The sequence below is a fragment of the Leucoraja erinacea genome, chromosome 12 (assembly GCF_028641065.1).
Source record: "Leucoraja erinacea ecotype New England chromosome 12, Leri_hhj_1, whole genome shotgun sequence".
Lineage (NCBI taxonomy): Eukaryota > Metazoa > Chordata > Chondrichthyes > Rajiformes > Rajidae > Leucoraja > Leucoraja erinaceus.
In genome coordinates this window covers 19655528-19673990 of record NC_073388.1, presented here as the reverse complement: position 1 = coordinate 19673990, position 18463 = coordinate 19655528, and the positions used below count along the sequence as shown (strand labels likewise).

At 41.1% G+C, this 18463-nt stretch overlaps 1 protein-coding gene across 4 annotated transcripts in view; it reads right to left on the bottom strand.

The window, feature by feature from the left end:
* LOC129702126 (probable E3 ubiquitin-protein ligase MID2) overlaps positions 1-18463 on the bottom strand; it is a 188453-nt gene that overhangs the window by 80351 nt on the left and 89639 nt on the right. For 3 of the 4 annotated variants that reach the window (XM_055643715.1, XM_055643716.1, XM_055643717.1), the window contains exon 2: positions 13106-13821. In XM_055643715.1, coding sequence (XP_055499690.1) covers positions 13106-13765 — 660 coding nt within the window. In that variant the 5' untranslated portion in view covers positions 13766-13821. The remainder of the gene's footprint in view (positions 1-13105; positions 13822-18463) is intronic. The other variant, XM_055643718.1, reaches the window with a different exon arrangement.

Below are 18463 nucleotides of genomic sequence, written 5' to 3'. Positions count from 1 at the left end.
AAGCGTAAGGGGAGTCGTTTTATTTTAAGGCTATCCTCTTGTAGTTTTGTGTTGTAACAGAAGGCTGGGGAATGCTTTCAGCTCAGCCTTCTGTCAACGCCTGTCAGGGCACTAGAAGGCTGAGCCTCCGCACTCGTCTGTCTGAACCCAGTCACTACTGGGGCCTCCCACTTGACACCAGGTGCAGAACTCAGTGATATTAGCTCTGTATCTGGTCCTGATCTGTCTGGGCAGATAGTTACTCTGGGTGGCAGGCTGGGCGCAGTTGTTTGGGTCAGGCAGCATCTTTGGAGAACATGGGTTGGTGACGTTTCGGATGAGGACCCTTCTTCAAACTGAAGAAGGGTACCGACCCAAAACGTCACCTAACCATATTCTGCAGATATGCTGCCTGACCCATTGAGTTGCTCCTGGGTGTCTATTTTTGTAAACCAACATCAACTTTTCCTTAGATGCTGGAGTAACTCAGTGGGACAGGCAGCATCTCTGGAGAGAAGGAATAGGTGACGTTTTGGGTCGAGACCCTTCTTCAGAAACGTTTCCCTGGTTCATCTTCTCTCTGCTGCTTGTTTCTTTTGTCAAAGTTGGTTCCTCCTCTGTTCCAATAATACATTCCTGTTCCTCACACTTACCTTTAAAAATAAACTTCACAACATGGCTTTAAATTTAAAATTTAATTTTAATAGTGAACCAAATAATTTTGACAGGTAATCTCTGGCCCTCCACGGGTATTCACTCATAGCAAAAGGATTTGAGTATCGGAGCAGGGAGGTTCTACTGCAGTTGTACAGGGTCTTGGTGAGACCACACCTGGAGTATTGCGTACAGTTTTGGTCTCCAAATCTGAGGAAGGACATTATTGCCATAGAGGGAGTGCAGAGAAGGTTCACTAGACTGATTCCTGGGATGTCAGGACTGTCTTATGAAGAAAGACTGGATAGACTTGGTTTATACTCTCTAGAATTTAGGAGATTGAGAGGGAATTCTTAAGGGGTTGGACAGGCTAGATGCAGGAAGATTGTTCCCGATGTTGGGGAAGTCCAGGACAAGGGGTCACAGCTTAAGGATAAGGGGGAAATCCTTTTAAAACCGAGATGAGGAGAACTTTTTTCACACAGAGAGTGGTGAATCTCTGGAACTCTCTGCCACAGAGGGTAGTTGAGGCCAGTTCATTGGCTATATTTAAGAGGGAGTTAGATGTGGCCCTTGTGGCTAAAGGGATCAGGGGGTATGGAGAGAAGGCAGGTACGGGATACTGAGTTGGATGATCAGCCATGATCATATTGAATGGCGGTGCAGGCTCGAAGGGCCGAATGGCCTACTCCTGCACCTATTTTTCTATGTTTCTATGTTTCTATGACTGACTGGGCACATACCTCTCACTATGGTCTACTTCGATCCACTCATATAGAAGGGCCGAATGGCCTACTCCTGCACCTAATTTCTATGTTTCTATGTTTCACATCTTTAAAATGACTTGCCCCTAACTCAAATAGTTGTGGAATAAACAATGGACTTACAATATGCAATTACAAAAAACATATATTATTTGGAAAGTTCTCTCCTTCCGATTCAGCATACAATATGCATTGTGTTGGTTGATACCCAAATTACCGCTATTGCACAAAAACATTGCACTGTACCTTATGCGGTTTAGTTCATTAAAACTACAGGAGGGAAATGTTATCCGCTCGATACAATCAATAGCACAAAGAAGCGATTTGACTAAGTACTGCTGGAAGCAAACATCAAATGAGTTTCATGGGCCCTAACCAAAAGTGTCTCCTGTCCATTCCCTCGACCAAATTGTTATATGGTTATATGGTTAGATGCTGCCTGACCTGCTGAATTCCTCCAGCACTTTGTGTTTTGTTCAGGATTCCAGCATCTGCAGTTCTTTGTGACTTCATCAAAAGAGTCCTCACGTCAATCATATTCACCTGAACAATGAAGCTGAAACGTTGCCTTCACTAAGATGAACAGTGGTCCCTATGGATTGACAGAGCGGCACAGGTGGTAGTCTCTCAGTGTCAGAGACCCTGGTTCGATCCTGACTACGGGTGCCGTCTTCATGGAGTTTGCACGTTCTCCCTATGATTTGTGCGATTTCTCTGGATGCTCTAGTTTCCTCCCACATCGCAAAAACATACCAGTGTGTAGAATAATTGGCCTCTGTAAGAATTGTTCCCAGTGTGCAGGGAGTGAATGAGCAAGTGGTATAACATAATGTAAATGCGTGATCGATGGCCGGCATCGACTTGTTGAGCCAAAGGATCTATTTCCATATCGTGACTCTAAACTAAAATAACTATTGTCAAAATTACAAAAAGCTGAGCAATAAATGATTCATTAGTCCATGCCACAGATCAAATAGGTGGCATGCAACGTTGTCATGTCAAGCTGAGTGCCATATGCATGTTATTGTCTGAGTGGTGAATCTCTGGAACTCTCTGCCACAGAGGGTAGTTGAGGCCAGTTCATTGGCTATATTTAAGAGGGAGTTAGATGTGGCCCTTGTGGCCAAGGGGATCAGAGGGTATCGAGAGAAGGCAGGTACGGGATACTGAGTTGAATGATCAGCCATGATCATATTAAATGGCGGTGCAGGCTCGAAGGGCCGAATGGCCTACTCCTGCACCTAATTTCTATGTTTCTATGTTTCTATATGCACAAACACCTTGAGGTACAAGTACAGTGAAAATCTTGCTTGCAGCAGCACCGCAGGCACATACAGTCAGACAAACACATAGAAGCACTTCAATATAATAAAGTTAAACTTAAAGGACCCGAGTTATCACAGATAAAAATTTGGGTGCCGGACAGGGTAATACGAAATGGAGATTTCCAGAAATGGAGAAACAGAGATGGAGTATAAAAGACTACGGATGTGGGGGTGAGCAAAAATCAAACTGCCCCACACATCCATTAACAACTGCCCTCTCACTCTGCTCCTTCTCAATGCACTCCATCTGCCCATCGCCCTCCTCTCCTCCATTGGATATCCCCACCCCCGTACACTGTTCCCATCTGCCCACCCCACCTCTCTTATTTTATTCCAATACTCCACCTTCTTTTCCCATAACATTCCATCATCTGCAGCACCTGGTTAATTCCACCTCTGTCCCAGCCTCTTTTGATTTCTCCGCCCTTCTCTCTCCCAACTGACTCCATCCACCAATCCCCAAATGAATCCACCCAATGCTTGTCATCTCTAACACCACCTCCTCAATTGTTTGTACTGGATATCTCCTGCCCACTCTTTCAGTCCTGAAATAGGGTTTTAACCCGAAAGTACATTTCCCTCCGCAGGAGCTGCCCGACCTGCTGAGTTCCATCAGCAGTTTGTTTTTATGTCAGCAGAGATTTTTTCCTCTTTTATCACTTTGACATTGTGGTCTTGTGACATATGATAAGTAGTTTTTTTGATACAGAGATCCCACACAGATAGATACATATAATGAACAGGAAACAGTTCTGCCTGAGGCACTAATTTTGTTTTTGGAACTTCCACAGAAGTAAAAAGATCACAAGCAAGTATGGTCATGAAGATCTTTAAGTCAATGCCAATAATAATGCATGTTTACATAAAATGATTTCCCCACAAACGCAAAGTTTCTCAACAGCTATTCATTAAATAAAGTGATTGTGGATCTTTGATGATGGATTACGTTACTGGAGTACATAGACTTCAACAGTGCTTCTTTGGTTATAAAGTGCTTTGGGGGCTTCTAGCTTCTAAAAGCTGCTACACAAATGCAAGATCCTTTTGCTTAAATATTTATCCTTTTAATGTTATTGTAACCTCGGGTTACTTTTCCAGCCTGTTAATGCTATAACAAATTGAAATGTCACAGCCCATCAGAAACTATTTCTGGTATCGAATGGGTCAATCAATTAAAACAGTGCCCTTTCATCTCTGTGATATGGTTTCAGTTCAGACCAGAATAATGGGATGAAAGTCTTTGACCTCTGTGTGGCTACTTAGATTCCAAATGTAACACATCTGGACAGTCTAGACACAGATTCTAATCAGCATGAAGCTCTCAACATAAAAGTCCTTACTATGCGGTATAAATGGAGATGGCGTGGCAAATGAAACTGTCACACAGTGGCAGCAATGGGCACTCTTCTGATGCAGAAGTGAAAACATATTACTCAAACAGCTCAACTGGCGATTTAGCTCCATAATGAATGCAACTGATTGTGATTTGATGATATTTCCACACGGTAAGAGGAACAGGTTAAAATAATTCTTAGAGATTATGGTCTCCCACTCCTTGATTTATAACTGGTAAAGAATTATATTCTGTGCCTCTGAAAATTCTTGAAGAGCTGAACCTCATAACTTTTATTTAGGAGATTAGTTTCAGTAAATAAGGAGGATAGCATGCAGTACATACAAGATCAAACATTTTTAATTCATTGTTCATCTCATGTAGTTTGCAACTTTCTTACTTTAACATTGGTTAAATGGGCTAAATAGAAGTAGTTCTGAATCCGACAATACTACTGATAAATGACCACATCCTAAGCTTATCCAGTCACCAAAAAAACTTCAAATCTGGAAATCTAATAAAAGCAGAAATACTTCACGTCGAGCAGTATTGTAGAGATGACTGTCAACATTTTATCAGGTGAAAAGTCATTGTTTTGAAGGTTTTACTCAGTTTCTCTCATCATTTCCCTGAATTTCCCATGCATTTCTCTAGTTTTTAATTCAGATTTCAATGAGTGATGCTTTCTTTAAATGTCATCTTTATATTCACTTACTTTGTGTTGTGCGGTAATTGAGAACGCCAGTGCGTGAAAATGGCAATATTTTCCATTTTTCACACCTTGCTTTGTTTTCAAGCAGCCACAGGATAAAATTACAGTAAACTATGAAAACAATATCCCCAATTTGGGAATAAAACATCTCTTCCTGCGGCAGAGTGGCATTTTCCATTTCACATGTCAGCCATTCCCGTGAATGTTGAGTGAGACTGACACTCTGGTGATGGTTTGTTGATATTGCGGGCAGTTGAGAGATTAGGAAAAGCGCGGAAACTACCCCAAGCTAATTTAACACATCAGTTTACACCCGGCAGATGAAAAAAAATCTTCCTCCTATCAATTTGGATAAGATTCAAATGCATGTCTGAATAGATAACTGTTTCTAACATAGTATATACCACAGTAACTACCAGTAATTCGGCGTCCTGGCCAAGCAAATAGTTTCCCAGTCCCGGGTATCGAGATTTCAGTGACAATTTTCATTCTTTGATTATACATTGTTTTACTCTTCCGCAACTCTTCTGCAATTGAACAGCCTTCAAGTAAAACTATTTGTGCCTCTGGATTTCTGCAGCACCATTTGTGTACACATATATATTTTAGGATCAGGAAATGTGGCATAATCCAAAATGCAATCATGATGGACTCTCAATTTCCTGTTTGGCATTATTCCTACCTGCACGGAGAAGGTTAATTTTTTACTCTTAAATGAATAAAAAGGTCCCATCCCCTACCTCCGCCCCACTGAATGAGAGGCTGAACCGTGGGACAAAGGTCAAATTAGTTGGATACCCACCATCTCTTAGTATCTTGTTATTTCACATCCATACATTTGGTCTATGGTATTTGTAAAATGATTTTGTGTTCTAAATGCAAAACCATTTTCAAGGTTAATTTTTCTTATTTCATCGTTCATTGCAGAATTATAAAGTGTGTGTAATTTTTGGTTTCTCTGCTCCAAGTAGGTTACGTTTCAGTTCCAAGCTGAACAAATCTTTAAACGCTCAGCTTTCCCACTCCCTCATCTGCAAAACATCCTGTGGAGAGATCTTATCATTTTAATCCCAATCAAATCCTAAATCCCTCTAAATCCAACTCCATAGTAAACATCTTAATTTGTGAATTGGCTTGATTTGCAACTCCTGCTTAATATGTTGATATCTTTCCAACATATCAAGGAACATTTTAACCCATTCATAAATCTTGCATTACATCGAATGTCTAACTATCGTGATTCAATCTATAACTCGGATGTGTCTCTTAACATTTGAATGAATGTTGGTTGTATAACCTCCAGCACACCAGAGGAAGGTATAGGCAAAATGTAGCTTGAACAATTACATTTATTTTATTAAACATTGTGTTTTTGTTGTACCTACATATTATATAAATTCATATTTAAAGTTGGAGTAGCAAAATGAATCAAATGTAACTGGTTGCATTGTGGATTGTTCCCAAACGAAACATAACTAAGTCCAAGACAAAAACAAAAAAATCACCTCCATTCATCCCCATTTTAAAATATGTCCTCACTAATTTTCTCCCTTTGCCTCTCAAAGTGCTGAACTGCTGCAAAATGGGTCTGTAAAGCCCACTGTTTTGCTATAATTTGGCCAGAAACCATTCTGTGTAAATGAGCTTAAAGAGAAAAGTTAACAATTCCTTAGCTCCAAAATCCCTGGTCCAAATTTCAGAGGGTTTTCCAAGTGGAAGAAGGAGAAGCAGGCATCACAGGTTAGTGCAAATTGGACGTCAGTTCACTGGACGATCCAAACGTCCAAGGTAGGCGATGGCTTGTGGCCCTGCAGCAGCCTGGGGTTTGCCTGGATCAGAGCCGCTGATAAGACCTAAAGCATGGACTAGACTTACACTAGACATGCGGTCTTAGTGGACTATTTCTGTACACTTTGTTAATTGGGGTTTGGGCTTAGGTATGGAAATACTTTACTAAACTGCATGCAAAAAAAATAATTTAATTGTGCGTTTGCATATGTGACAATGAAGCACCATTGACACACCTCCAGTCATCTCAGGGACTGTTCTGTAAACGATGATGCAGGACTTCACCTCTCCACTGTTTATTTCTTCACTTTCTCCCCATTCTTAGCACCAACAAATTTTATTTTTTCCTAAAACTTTAATTTAAAAAAACTGCTAATTTGACAGAATTGTTCTCCAGACCTGGCTAAATTCCAACTTAACAAATTTGAATCTCTTTCTCTTTACCCACAACATATTGAGGTGTAGGGTACTGTTCTGTCCGACACACTATTGGAAGGTTACGGCTGTGCTGGAGAGAGGGCAAAGGTGATTCACCATGAAGAAGTTTAGTTATGGGGAGAGATCAGAAAGGTTGGGATTGTTCTCACTGGAATGAAGGGGGCTGAGGTGTGACCAGATTAAAGTACATCAGGAATGGGATTAGTATAGATGGGCAAAAAGGTCAGTAATTCCATGATGGATCGAATGGCCTACATCTGTGCTATACAACCGTGACTATTTAACATCAGCCCTTGGAGCCAACAGCAGAAAATACATATTTATTTTGTCTGATCAATTTGAATAGAAGAAAGCATTTCCACTGTGACACCAATCTATTGAACTCTAGCTTTAAACAAAGTTCATTCGATTTATTTTTCTGTGGAAATAATAGAATTGAATTTCACTATTTTTTATCCCAGAATGTATTATTGGCAATGGATTAAAAATCGATACATTCCCTATTCCTTTATCCAACTCTGTATTTAATCCCCTGTGTTTTCAGTAATTCCAGGTGTCCTTGGTCCATGTAAGAAGTTTCCCAATCAGCCCCCATTTTAAACATTCTGGCCATTGTCTCCTTCACTAGGTTTTATCCAATGGTTTACAACAGTACTTTATTTGTCACATGTACCGAGGTACAGTACAAGTATCACTATACGTAAGCACACTTCAGATACATCTCAGATACAACACAACTGTAGCACATTGAGATAGTATACAGAGTTCTGAAGGAAGTAACTGCAGATGCTGGTTTAAACCGAAGGTAGACACAGAAGTTGGAGCAACTCAGCAGGTCAGACAGCCTTTCTGGAGAAAAGGAATAGGTGACGTTTCAGGTCGAGATACTTCTTCAGACTCAGTCTTCAGTCTGAAGAAGTGTCTCGACCCGAAACATTCCCTATTCCTTTACTCCAGAGATGCTGGCTGACCTGCTGAGTTACTCCAGCTTTTTACATCTATCTTTAGCATACAGAGTCGTTCGTCAGTTTGGGCCTCATTTTCAAGTCCCAGTTTGAAAGTGCAGGGTTCTTGACCTGATCATGAAGGCCCAATGTCCTGTCCTGCCACAGGCAGCATTAGCCTTTAGGATGCCTCGCCTACTGCTTGTTGTTTATGTCTCATCTCCAAATAGAAAAAGCCTTCAAATTACAACTGCAGGAGATGTAGCTGAATCTGATTCTGCCCTTTGCTGGCAAACAAGATGCACTATCCCAATGCAGACTGCTGCAAGACAAAGTAACATTGACTGAACCTTAAGGGCCTGTCCCATTTGGCCGTCATTTGCGCCTCATTTTCGCTTCTTATGTAAAATAGGTCGACGCGCCTTTACACGCGTCGTCGCACGCAAATCACGCATCATCATGCCGTCTGGTGTGCGTGACGTCATTAGAATACCCTGCGGCGCGCAGCGACGTAACCATGCGTCACCACGCGATACACGTGAGACGTCGGGACGCCAGTGTGCGACGCCAATACGTCAGCGTACGAAATGCTGGAGTGCTGCGCGATACCACGCGCAACTCAACACACCTCCATGCACCCGTCCCGTGCTACCCACTCGCTACCTATGTCACAACGCGATGACCACATTTTTGGAGGTCGCGTAAATGGCACGCAAATGACGGCCAAGTGGGACAGGCCCTTTAGTACAGTGAAGGAAATTTTAACACCAACACATTGTAGCATACATTAGGAATTGTAAAAATTGTGCTACAGATATCTATTTTCCAGATTATATTATTACTCAGACCCTCTGACAGCAGACCATCCATCTTTTGTTTCCCATTACTTCTTGTCTGTTGCTAGTAGTTGCTATGATTCATCCCCCACATGATAGAAGTTTTCTCCCATCCTTGTTCCTCTCAGTTTTGCATGCCTCCTGCACTTGTTATACCCTTGGTTGACCTTTACCAAAATAGTATTCACTCTTTTCTTGTGCAGCACAAAACTTTCTCTTTTTTTGGAAGAAAGATATCAGTTGTTGCTCTTCTATAAAATCTGAAAGTTGGCTGCGACCAGTTTTCAGGCAAGTGCAACTGAAGACCATGTCAGGAGGTGCAAGCCCATCCAAACTTAGGACACAGCTCTCATCATCTTCACTGGAGCACAATGGCCCATCCACATTAGATCAACATTACGGCATATACAGTCTTAAGGCAAGAGCTAGAAGTGGGTAGAATAGGCTGAGAGATATGGGGACATGTGCATATTCTGTTGTGCTATTTTTCCTGGCTCCCTATAGTTTTTTCTTTGAAATTCTCTGTTAAGTTGATTGAAGTTATAACTTAAAAAAATAATAATTGCAAGCTTCACTAATGGCCTCTAAAACAGGTGTTAGCTTCCTCATAATTCACTGCAAATCTCTTGAGGAATAAAACATATGGTGGGAAAAATCAGTCCAATCACCACTAAGAAGGGAAGTTAAAGATATTAAAAGGAAGGGAACAGTGAATACCTAGATATATATTGGTTGTACACAAAGATATGAGAGAGTCAACATAGATTTATGAAAGGAAAAGGGTATCTGATTAAGTTTCCGGAATTTAGAGGTCATTACTATTTATAGATAAGGGAGAACCAGTACATACAGAGTATTTTGATTTGAAAAGGTATTCAAGAAATGTGCCACATGACATATGTCGGATTTAGTTTTAGTTTAGAGATAGCGCATGGAAACGGGCCTTCGGCCCACCAAGTCCATGCCGATCATTGATCACCCATTTACACTACTAATGAAATTCAATAGTTTGATGTTTTGCACATGCACTTTATTTTCCAATCACCATTCCGATCCAAGAGTTCCCACTTATTCATACACTATCTACATTCTAGGGGCAATTTACAGAATCCAATTAACCTACACACGTCATTGGGATGTGGCAGAGAAACCAGGCTTTCAATGGGAGAATTTGCAAACTCCACACAGACATACCCGAGGTCAGGATTGACCTCAGATCTCTGGTGCTGTAAGACAACACTACCAACTGCACCACTGGATTAGGGCTAAAATGATGTGTAATTTATGATTTGGTAAGGGATATGATGGATAATTTGGGGAAATTAAGTATGAAAATAAACCGCAAGGAGGTTTCAAAGTGATAAAAACATGAAAATGAATGGCAATAATGTCTTAGATGATAAATAATGCAGCAGAATGTAATGTTATCTGTGGAGGTGAGGAAATTGGAGAAATAGATTTTTTTTGTTGGAATGTGTAGGAGATTGTGGAAGTTAGTAAATCAGGGCATGCTAGATGTAATTGTACATTGATGACAAAGGTTAACAGTTTTGCAGATTAGGCAATCGATTAGAAAGGGTGACCTTCATCCACAGGAATGTGTGAATAATACTGAAGTTTCACTTCAATTATAAGGGACCTTGATGCAACCATACATGGAGTGTTGTGCACAAGTTTGATCTCCTTAGCAAATGAAGGATGTACTGGCATTAATTGGAATGCAGTAAAGGCTCACTAGGTTAATTACTGAAGTTCACTAATTGCCCTATTGCGAGAGCAATGACATTGAACTGACCTTTCAACTGACCTGGAATAGAAGAAGGGGGAGCTGCAGTGTGCAGCAGCCTGTCAGCAGCGCGTTAGTTTTTTCAACTTTTTTTATTTTTTTAGTATGTTTTAAAGTATGTTTTTTAATGTTTCTCGGTGTGTTTTGTGTGGGGGGGGTGGTGTGGGGGGGTAAGGGGGAAACCGCTTTGGTCGCCTCCTCCACGGAGAGGCGACTTTTTCCAGGTCGCCTCCCCTGTGGCCCAACAGCAAGGATCGGCGCGGCCTTCCCGGAGACGCGCCCGGGGCTTCAGCGGCGGGCGCAGCGTGGACTCTCGGCGCGGAGCGGGTGAGCCCTCGCTGGAGGGGAGCGCTCCGTTTCGCTGGCCCGGGGCTGCCGGCAGCCTGAAGCCGCGGTCTGCAGAACTCCAGCTGGTGCGGCGTCTACAGCCCGGGATCCATCGTGGGGGACCCGGGGGGAAGAAGAATGCCACTTCTACCGCGGGGCCGGCATGGACTTACCATCACCCCTGGACTAGCTTCGACCATCGGCCCTAATTGCGGTGCTGAAGTTCACTAATTAAATCTTCGACCGCCGGCCTGCCTAATGAAGAGCGGTCTCTGGTGGGGCAGCCGATCCTGGACTTACCTTGACTTTGACTTTGAACTGACCGGAGGTGGAGGTCCCGACCACGGGGTATTAGGAGGTCTGACCAAGTTCTGTGCCTTTAGGAGTGATTTATTTGAAATATATAAAATGTTGAAAGGTTTGTTAGGACCAATATTCAGAGTGAAGTCTAGAAACAGGCAGAATAGACTTAAGAATTGTGGGGTTTATTTATTATAGGACTGAGGTGAAGAAAAATGACTTCAATTGTTTTTTTTTGGAATTCGCCATATTATTGGGATTAAGATTACTGGGATAAAGCAGAATTGAGGTAAATGATCGTCTTGAATGATATGGCAAGCTTGAAAACTAACAGAGACACAAATGATTGCAGATGCCGAAATCTGGAGCAAAAAAAAACTGCTGGAGAAACCTGGCAGGTGAGGCAGCATCTGTGGAAGGAAATGGATGTTTTGTGTCCGGATACTTCAAGACTGGAGTAGCAGGAAGTTAGAGGGGGATCTCCCCTCTACTGCAGTTTTGACGAAGGAGCCTGACCCAAAACATAGTCTGTCCATTTCCCTCCACAGATGCCAACTACATACCTCCAGCAGTTTGTTTTTGGAAAACTGATAGCTATTCCTTACTCTTATTTCTTATTACATACACCAGGGCCCAACAATTTAGGCAATTAGACACATTGGACTAAATGCCTTTCAAGTAGCCTCAGAATATGTGATGTTTATTTCAAATGCTAAATCCCATTGTAATCATTAAAAGAGCAAAAGTTTGATTAATTTCTATTTCAAAAACTTCTGATCTCTTGGGAAATATGATTGGCCATTGAACAAAATCTTCTGGTTTCATAAATCCTGTTTTCTCTCTCAAGCATCATAATGGGACAAACTGTGGTTAATTCACACACTAAATGTGGTCAATGACCACTCAACAGTACTAATGACAGCTGGGCACCATTACCGTTTACAAAAGCATAGAAAAATATGTACAATTCTCAGCATAGCAATCTGCAAAAAACATGAACTTCCTGATCTTAGTTAAAATTCAAGTAAATTATACCAAGTACTCAGTGCTGTAGTTTCCGATTGAGCTGAAACTATTGCACATGTTTTCTTCCCTCATGAGTGCCATGTTACTTAGATCAACACCCATGTTCTCCCACCCTGTTCCTTCAAAGCCTTTGGCGCTGATGAAATACAATAAATAAATGTTTATTAGTGTTTGAGATTCTTGGAGTTGGTTAAAGAAATTGAGTTGTGGGTGAAGAATGAGAAATCGTGCCTAATTCATCCATTAAAGATATTTTTCAAGAATAATATAGCAATTGATATGTGTAAATAAAAAAAATAGTCTGTAATCTGGAACAGACATGATTGCGTTTTTCAATTTTACTTACTAACTTTCTGAAATATCTCAGAAGATTTGATTTCAAATCACGCAGTAATCCTCATTTAAACTATGAAAAGAAATCATTAAATTGGGCGATTCTCAACTTCGAAAACAGACTTTCCATCTGTATCATACAATCCAATTTAATCATGGGCCAAGATATATATATTTTTGCAGTTTTAATAAACCTTGGCAAATGTTTTATTTTTCCGTAAAATCTCAAGAGTCGGACTATTATTAAACTTCCATTAATATTCATCAACAGAAATAAATTTCTCGCTAGCAATCCTATTGAAAGAGCATTTGAATTAAGAGACAGTTATCCCAGTGCCAGTATTTGCTATGTTAACAAAGCTAAAACTGCAATGCAGTAACATAAAGTCCCGCATTGTTGGAATATCCATCCTTTGACATTGGATACGTAATCAAGTTCCTGTCTACTTGTTTAGGAGGCCAATAAAAGATGAAATGGGAAGATTAAAATTCTGCATAAAGGACAAGATTAAATAGACCAAATGGCCTGGTCATTCACAGTGAAGCTCCATATACTGTACCTTAAGCTTGTCATATCTATCACTCAGTGAGGAAACCTGATGCTCCCGATGACGTCCTACAAGTTTGCATAAGGCACAGATCAGCTGATCGTCCGTGACACAGTACATATTCACCTTTTCATCTTCATGCTCCATACACATTAGGCCACGCAGGTGAGAGTCCGGAGTTGGCTCAATCAGCCGGTGGCCGGTGAATGGTTTTTTGTTAGGGTGGGTGGCCCTGAGGCACCGGTCACAGTAGGAGACCTCGCAAGTCACGCACGTCTTGACCGCATCCCTCGGTGGCTCTTGCTCACAGAATTGGCACTGGACCCTCTCGGAGGACATGGTGACGGGATCCTTGTAGGGCCGTTCACGGCGGCATTCACTGGGGGAGTTGGGCCCACTCAGCGAAGCTTTCTGAAAGCGATCGATAATGTTCTGCAGAGTTATATTCCGCTTCAACCCTTCCAAGCCGCGGTGGTTCAGAGATATAACATAACGGCAAGTTGGACACTGGAAGGCAGCAATTGATTTGATGGTCTCGTTGGTGGTGCAATGAGAGACGAGGATTCGGTGGGCGCAGTTGAAGCATAGACTGTGGGCACAGGGCAACAGCAGAGGATCTTCAAATAACTCCAGACAGATTGGGCAGGTTAATTCCGATTCAAGTGTTTCCATCTTCAGGCAAAGCAAACTTGCATTATCAGTGTTACCCAGGGAAGCTGGTCAGCTACCTGCGAGAGAGTTGAAAAACAGTGTGAGACGATTGTACGCTCTTTAAAGCATGCCAGACATGTTTCCCTTGAATCCAACCTTAACATTACATAAAGAGGAAGATCAATGTTACAGACAAATTAACTATAATCTTCTCAGTCAAATTTACACTACACAGGCCATTAGCCCACTGGCTTACTGCCTTAAAGTGGGAGTACTTACAGATATATAGTCATATATAGCATGTAAACAGGCTTTTCGGCCCAATGCCCATATTGGCCAAGAAGCCATATCAACACTAATCCCACCTGCCCGTGCTTGGCTCGTATCCCTCTAAACTTTCCCTATCCAATCTTGGTCCTTGGCCAGGTTGGTTTCAAATGTTTTTGTAATGTTGGTTTCTAATGTCACCTTCCTGCTCTTTTTTTAATTGTTCAAGCCTTAGAATAGATGAACTCCAAATGATTTCTAGGACGCCTTTAATGCATGGTCTGCTATTATTGTGGATGTGGGGATTCAATTCAAGATCATCTATTGCTCTGTACTTGTCAGTATCCTACTATTTATCAATTATTGTCTTCCCTTGTTTGCTATCCCATTGTTTGACTATACATGGTCCACGCACTTAATCCAAATCATTTATACATACACAAAAGGCCAGGATTTAATAGCCCTTCTGTACTCTACTTTATGTTGTCCTGCAGTCACAAAAACATGACCATCCCCGAACAATACCGCTCTGATTATCCTTGATTGTGCCACACTAAATGTTGTTTGTCAAAAAATACAAAGTACTGGAGTAACGGTGGGTCAGGCAGCATCTCTGGGGAACATGAATAGGTTTTGTTTGAGTTACTCCAGCATTTTGTGTCTATCTTCAGTGCATCTGAAGTTTCTTCCGACAGGTTTTGTTTAGGGTTGGGATCCTTCTTCAAAATATTTTTCTAATCATATTTGCATACCATTAATGTTAGACTGATTTGTCTGATGTTATTCCAACTATCAAACTCCTGCTGGATAACGCAAGGTTACTGTGATTTGAAAAGGACACCAGATTGGGTTACAACACAATCCATGGCCTCCTAATTGTTACAGCTACTTGTCCAACAATCACTATAGAATATTTCCAACATTTATAAATGAGGAAGAGGAACTGTTGAACATCTAACAAAATGTATGTATTAACCCGGTTCTCTGTTTTTATGAGATTTTAATTTGTATAGTACCTTTTACTTTCTCACCAAAGTATTTTTCTGTCAAAGAAGACCAGTACCAAGGAGACTTGTTGTCAGATTGACCAGAGCCTGCTCCGATAAGGATTGGATAATTAATTTTTCATAATGTTAATGTTAAAGAGTGCGGGACTAGGTTTTCTGTGTAAAAACTTAATCTATTGTGTAAGATACCAACTAATATAGGAATGACCTAGAGATATTAATGCAATCTACAGATTCCAGCTTAACTAAAAGCATAATTTTTTTTTCATGAGCAAATATTGATTATACAAAATAAGCACAAATGTTCAGTTTCACCACTAGTCTGAAGGGCTTTCAAAATATTACATCATTCTTTCTTACGCTAGGGCTTTCAAACATCTCTTTTCCATTTTATCTCAATTAGTTTTGTGCTTACAACACCAGTCATGGAGTGACCTATTCCAATGTTTACATCTCTTTTGGAAGACCATCTCTGATCATTTGTGCAGCAACCAATCTATCACAATCAGAAAGTTTAGTGATGTGTAGCACCAATGTCTATCTAGCAAGGACACAAGAAATGACTGAGGAAACAGCTTTCAGAATCCACCCTGTCAACTCTGCTCAATATCTAGTATATCTCAATATCACTTTCATTAAGCTCCTATGAACTTTCTTACCTTTTAGAACTATAGCTCTGCAACAAACGTATACCATTTACGTTCGTAATTGTCTACATTATATCAGCATTTGTTCTAGACATCATATTTTATCAGTTGTACACTGCTTATTTTTTTCTATTCTTCCTACTACAAATTTCCCAACATTATTTTCCATCTGCATTTTCTTGCTCTCTATATAAGCCTTTACAAACCATTTGAGTACTGATCCTTGCTCACTTTCCCACCTAGCTTTGCGACAACAGCAAACAAACTTGTTGATAGTCTACATGTTAGTCTGCATTATTAATATAAATAGTGAAGAGTTGGGGGTGCAGGGTTATTCCCAGTGATTTTCCATTAGTGAAGACCTAAAAATCAGAAAAAATGCCCCTCAATTCCTGCTCTGTTTTGACATTTAACACGTCCCCCATCCATGTAAAATGTACTCCAACTCCAGAAGCCTTGTTTAATGTAATAGATTTTTATATTGGACTTCTTCAAATACCTTTTGAAGATTCAGAAGGAATATTCTGAATCCACTGAACGTTCTTTGCTAATTATATCCCTAAAAATCTGTTTTAGGTTTGTTAAATACAACTTTACTTTCATGAAACTTTGCTGACGTTTCCTAATCATTAAATCCCTAATCTATGTTTCTCAGTTTTTCATAGATTCTACCTTAACTGGTCTATAGTTCTTTATTTCAAGTCTTCTTCCTTGTGCGTTTGTGTTATATTTCCTATCTTCAAATCTGCAAAAATAGTTTGAAAAGGTAAGGACATTTGGAAAGACAAATTTACTTTCTCTCATTTTAGCAAATGTCCCTTCCTTTAATCAGTACATCCTAATAGATTGGTGCAGCAAGCCGCACATAGCAATATGGTACATGACAATTAAACACTCTTGACTTGCATGGATCTGCATTTCAGTTCTTATTGTGCGCATCCTATATCTCAATTCACCATCAAGATCAAATTTCAGACAGCAAACCTTACAGCGTTAAGTGGTAACTGAGATCACTATAAAACTGTTTGGTCTCCACAATATCATTGGAAAAATATGAAGAGGGGATTGCAATTTGTTCCTGGTGGCTCGTGATTCACAAAACATACATTCAATTATTGCTTTGCTTCTTAAGTGTTTCCAGTGTTTATATTTTACCAATACCCATTACAATAGTAAATTCGTTTTATATGATGATAACATTTTGTGAAAAGAGTCTCCTAAATCTGGCCTTCATCAACTTGAACTTGTGAATCTTTTGCTTTGGATTTGGCTGAAACAATCAGATATTCTTCCAGATCTGCTCTCTTGATCGTATTCAATCTTCATCCATTTCAATGATTTACCTCCAGCTCATTTCCTTTGAATGAAAAATATACAGTCACAGATTTTCCTTATAACCTCGACCTCTGTCTCTTGGGATTAACTCGGTCATCTACGGTTTGAAATTCTATATTTTGTTAGTATTCTAAACTGGGCACTTACATAATTAAGACACCTGATGAAGAGTTATTAATCTGAAATGGTAGCTTTGGATCTCTCTCCATAGATGCTGCCTGACCTGTTGATTATTTCAAGTACTTCTTTAAAATCTTCATTTGGATGTCGAACACTTGACATTTTTTGATTGAAAAATTGAGATGTGGTCTCATCAGGCAAATGGGTGGGATTATCAGAGAAATTATAAATTTGTAGCTGACTGATTTAAGAAGAGTTTAGGCCCTGTCCCACTTGTGCGACCTCCACCGCGACCTCTGGCGAGTTTGCCTGCGACCCATAGTCGAGGCAAGGTCGCCACAAGGTCGTAGGAGGTCTTCATCACTCTCCTTCATGGTCGAGAGCGGTCTCCACGTAGTCGAGGCTTCAGCTAGGTCGCGCCGTATTTTTTAAAATGTTAAAAATTGACCGCGACTAAAAATAGGTCGCCGTGGGAAAAATCAATATTTTTTTAGTCGTAGGTCTAGTCGAAGCCGGTCGCAGTAGGTCATGATGTTAGTCGTAGGTAGTCGAAGGTGGTTGAAGGTAGTCAAAGCTAATAGCTCCGGGGTGAAAAAAAGGTCAGTAGAATAGAAAGGTAATTTAAACAGCAGAACGTCACCTCTGTCACTCCAAGGCATGTTCATTCATAGTTGGAGAGATTTTTGGAGGAGACTTGTGTTTTAGAGATGGCACCAAAAAGGCAGCAGCGCAGGGGAGGGCACAACCCTAAAAAAAAAACTGCCATGCAGGTGTTGCCCACCCAGGAGGAGGAGTGGCAGGAGGTGATGCCACAGGAGGTGATAGTGCAGGAGGAGATAGCCCTGCATGAGAGACCCCTGGAGGAGGAGACCAGGGCGGTAGTATATGTCCCCACCACCACCCCATCCTTCGCTGCCTCATTTGAAGGCAGCAAAGCAGCCCTTTCTCCTGTGTCTGACACAGCATCAGAGGTAGATGCCCCATTGGTGGTGAGGGAGGGCTGGAGGAAGGTTATGCCCTACACCTTCACCAGGCAGCAGGAAGGGGACCTTGAGGAATGGTTCCAGCAGAATGCCATCCTGTATGAAAAGGAAAATGAGGGGTACAGGGACAGGGACAAGAACGGCATGCTTGCCATCCACTGCCCCACATGTGTAAAAGTTCCACATGTGCAAAGCCCGGTGCCACAGTCACCTGGTGTACTGGGACAGTCCATCACATCTTCTCCATTCACCCATTGAGACGTCTTCTTGTCTTTCCTCTTCATCCTTGCTCTTCCCCTTCTGCCTTTCTTAAAAGGCTGCTGAAGCAAAAGGGCTCCTGCAAATAGCAGTAGTTGTATT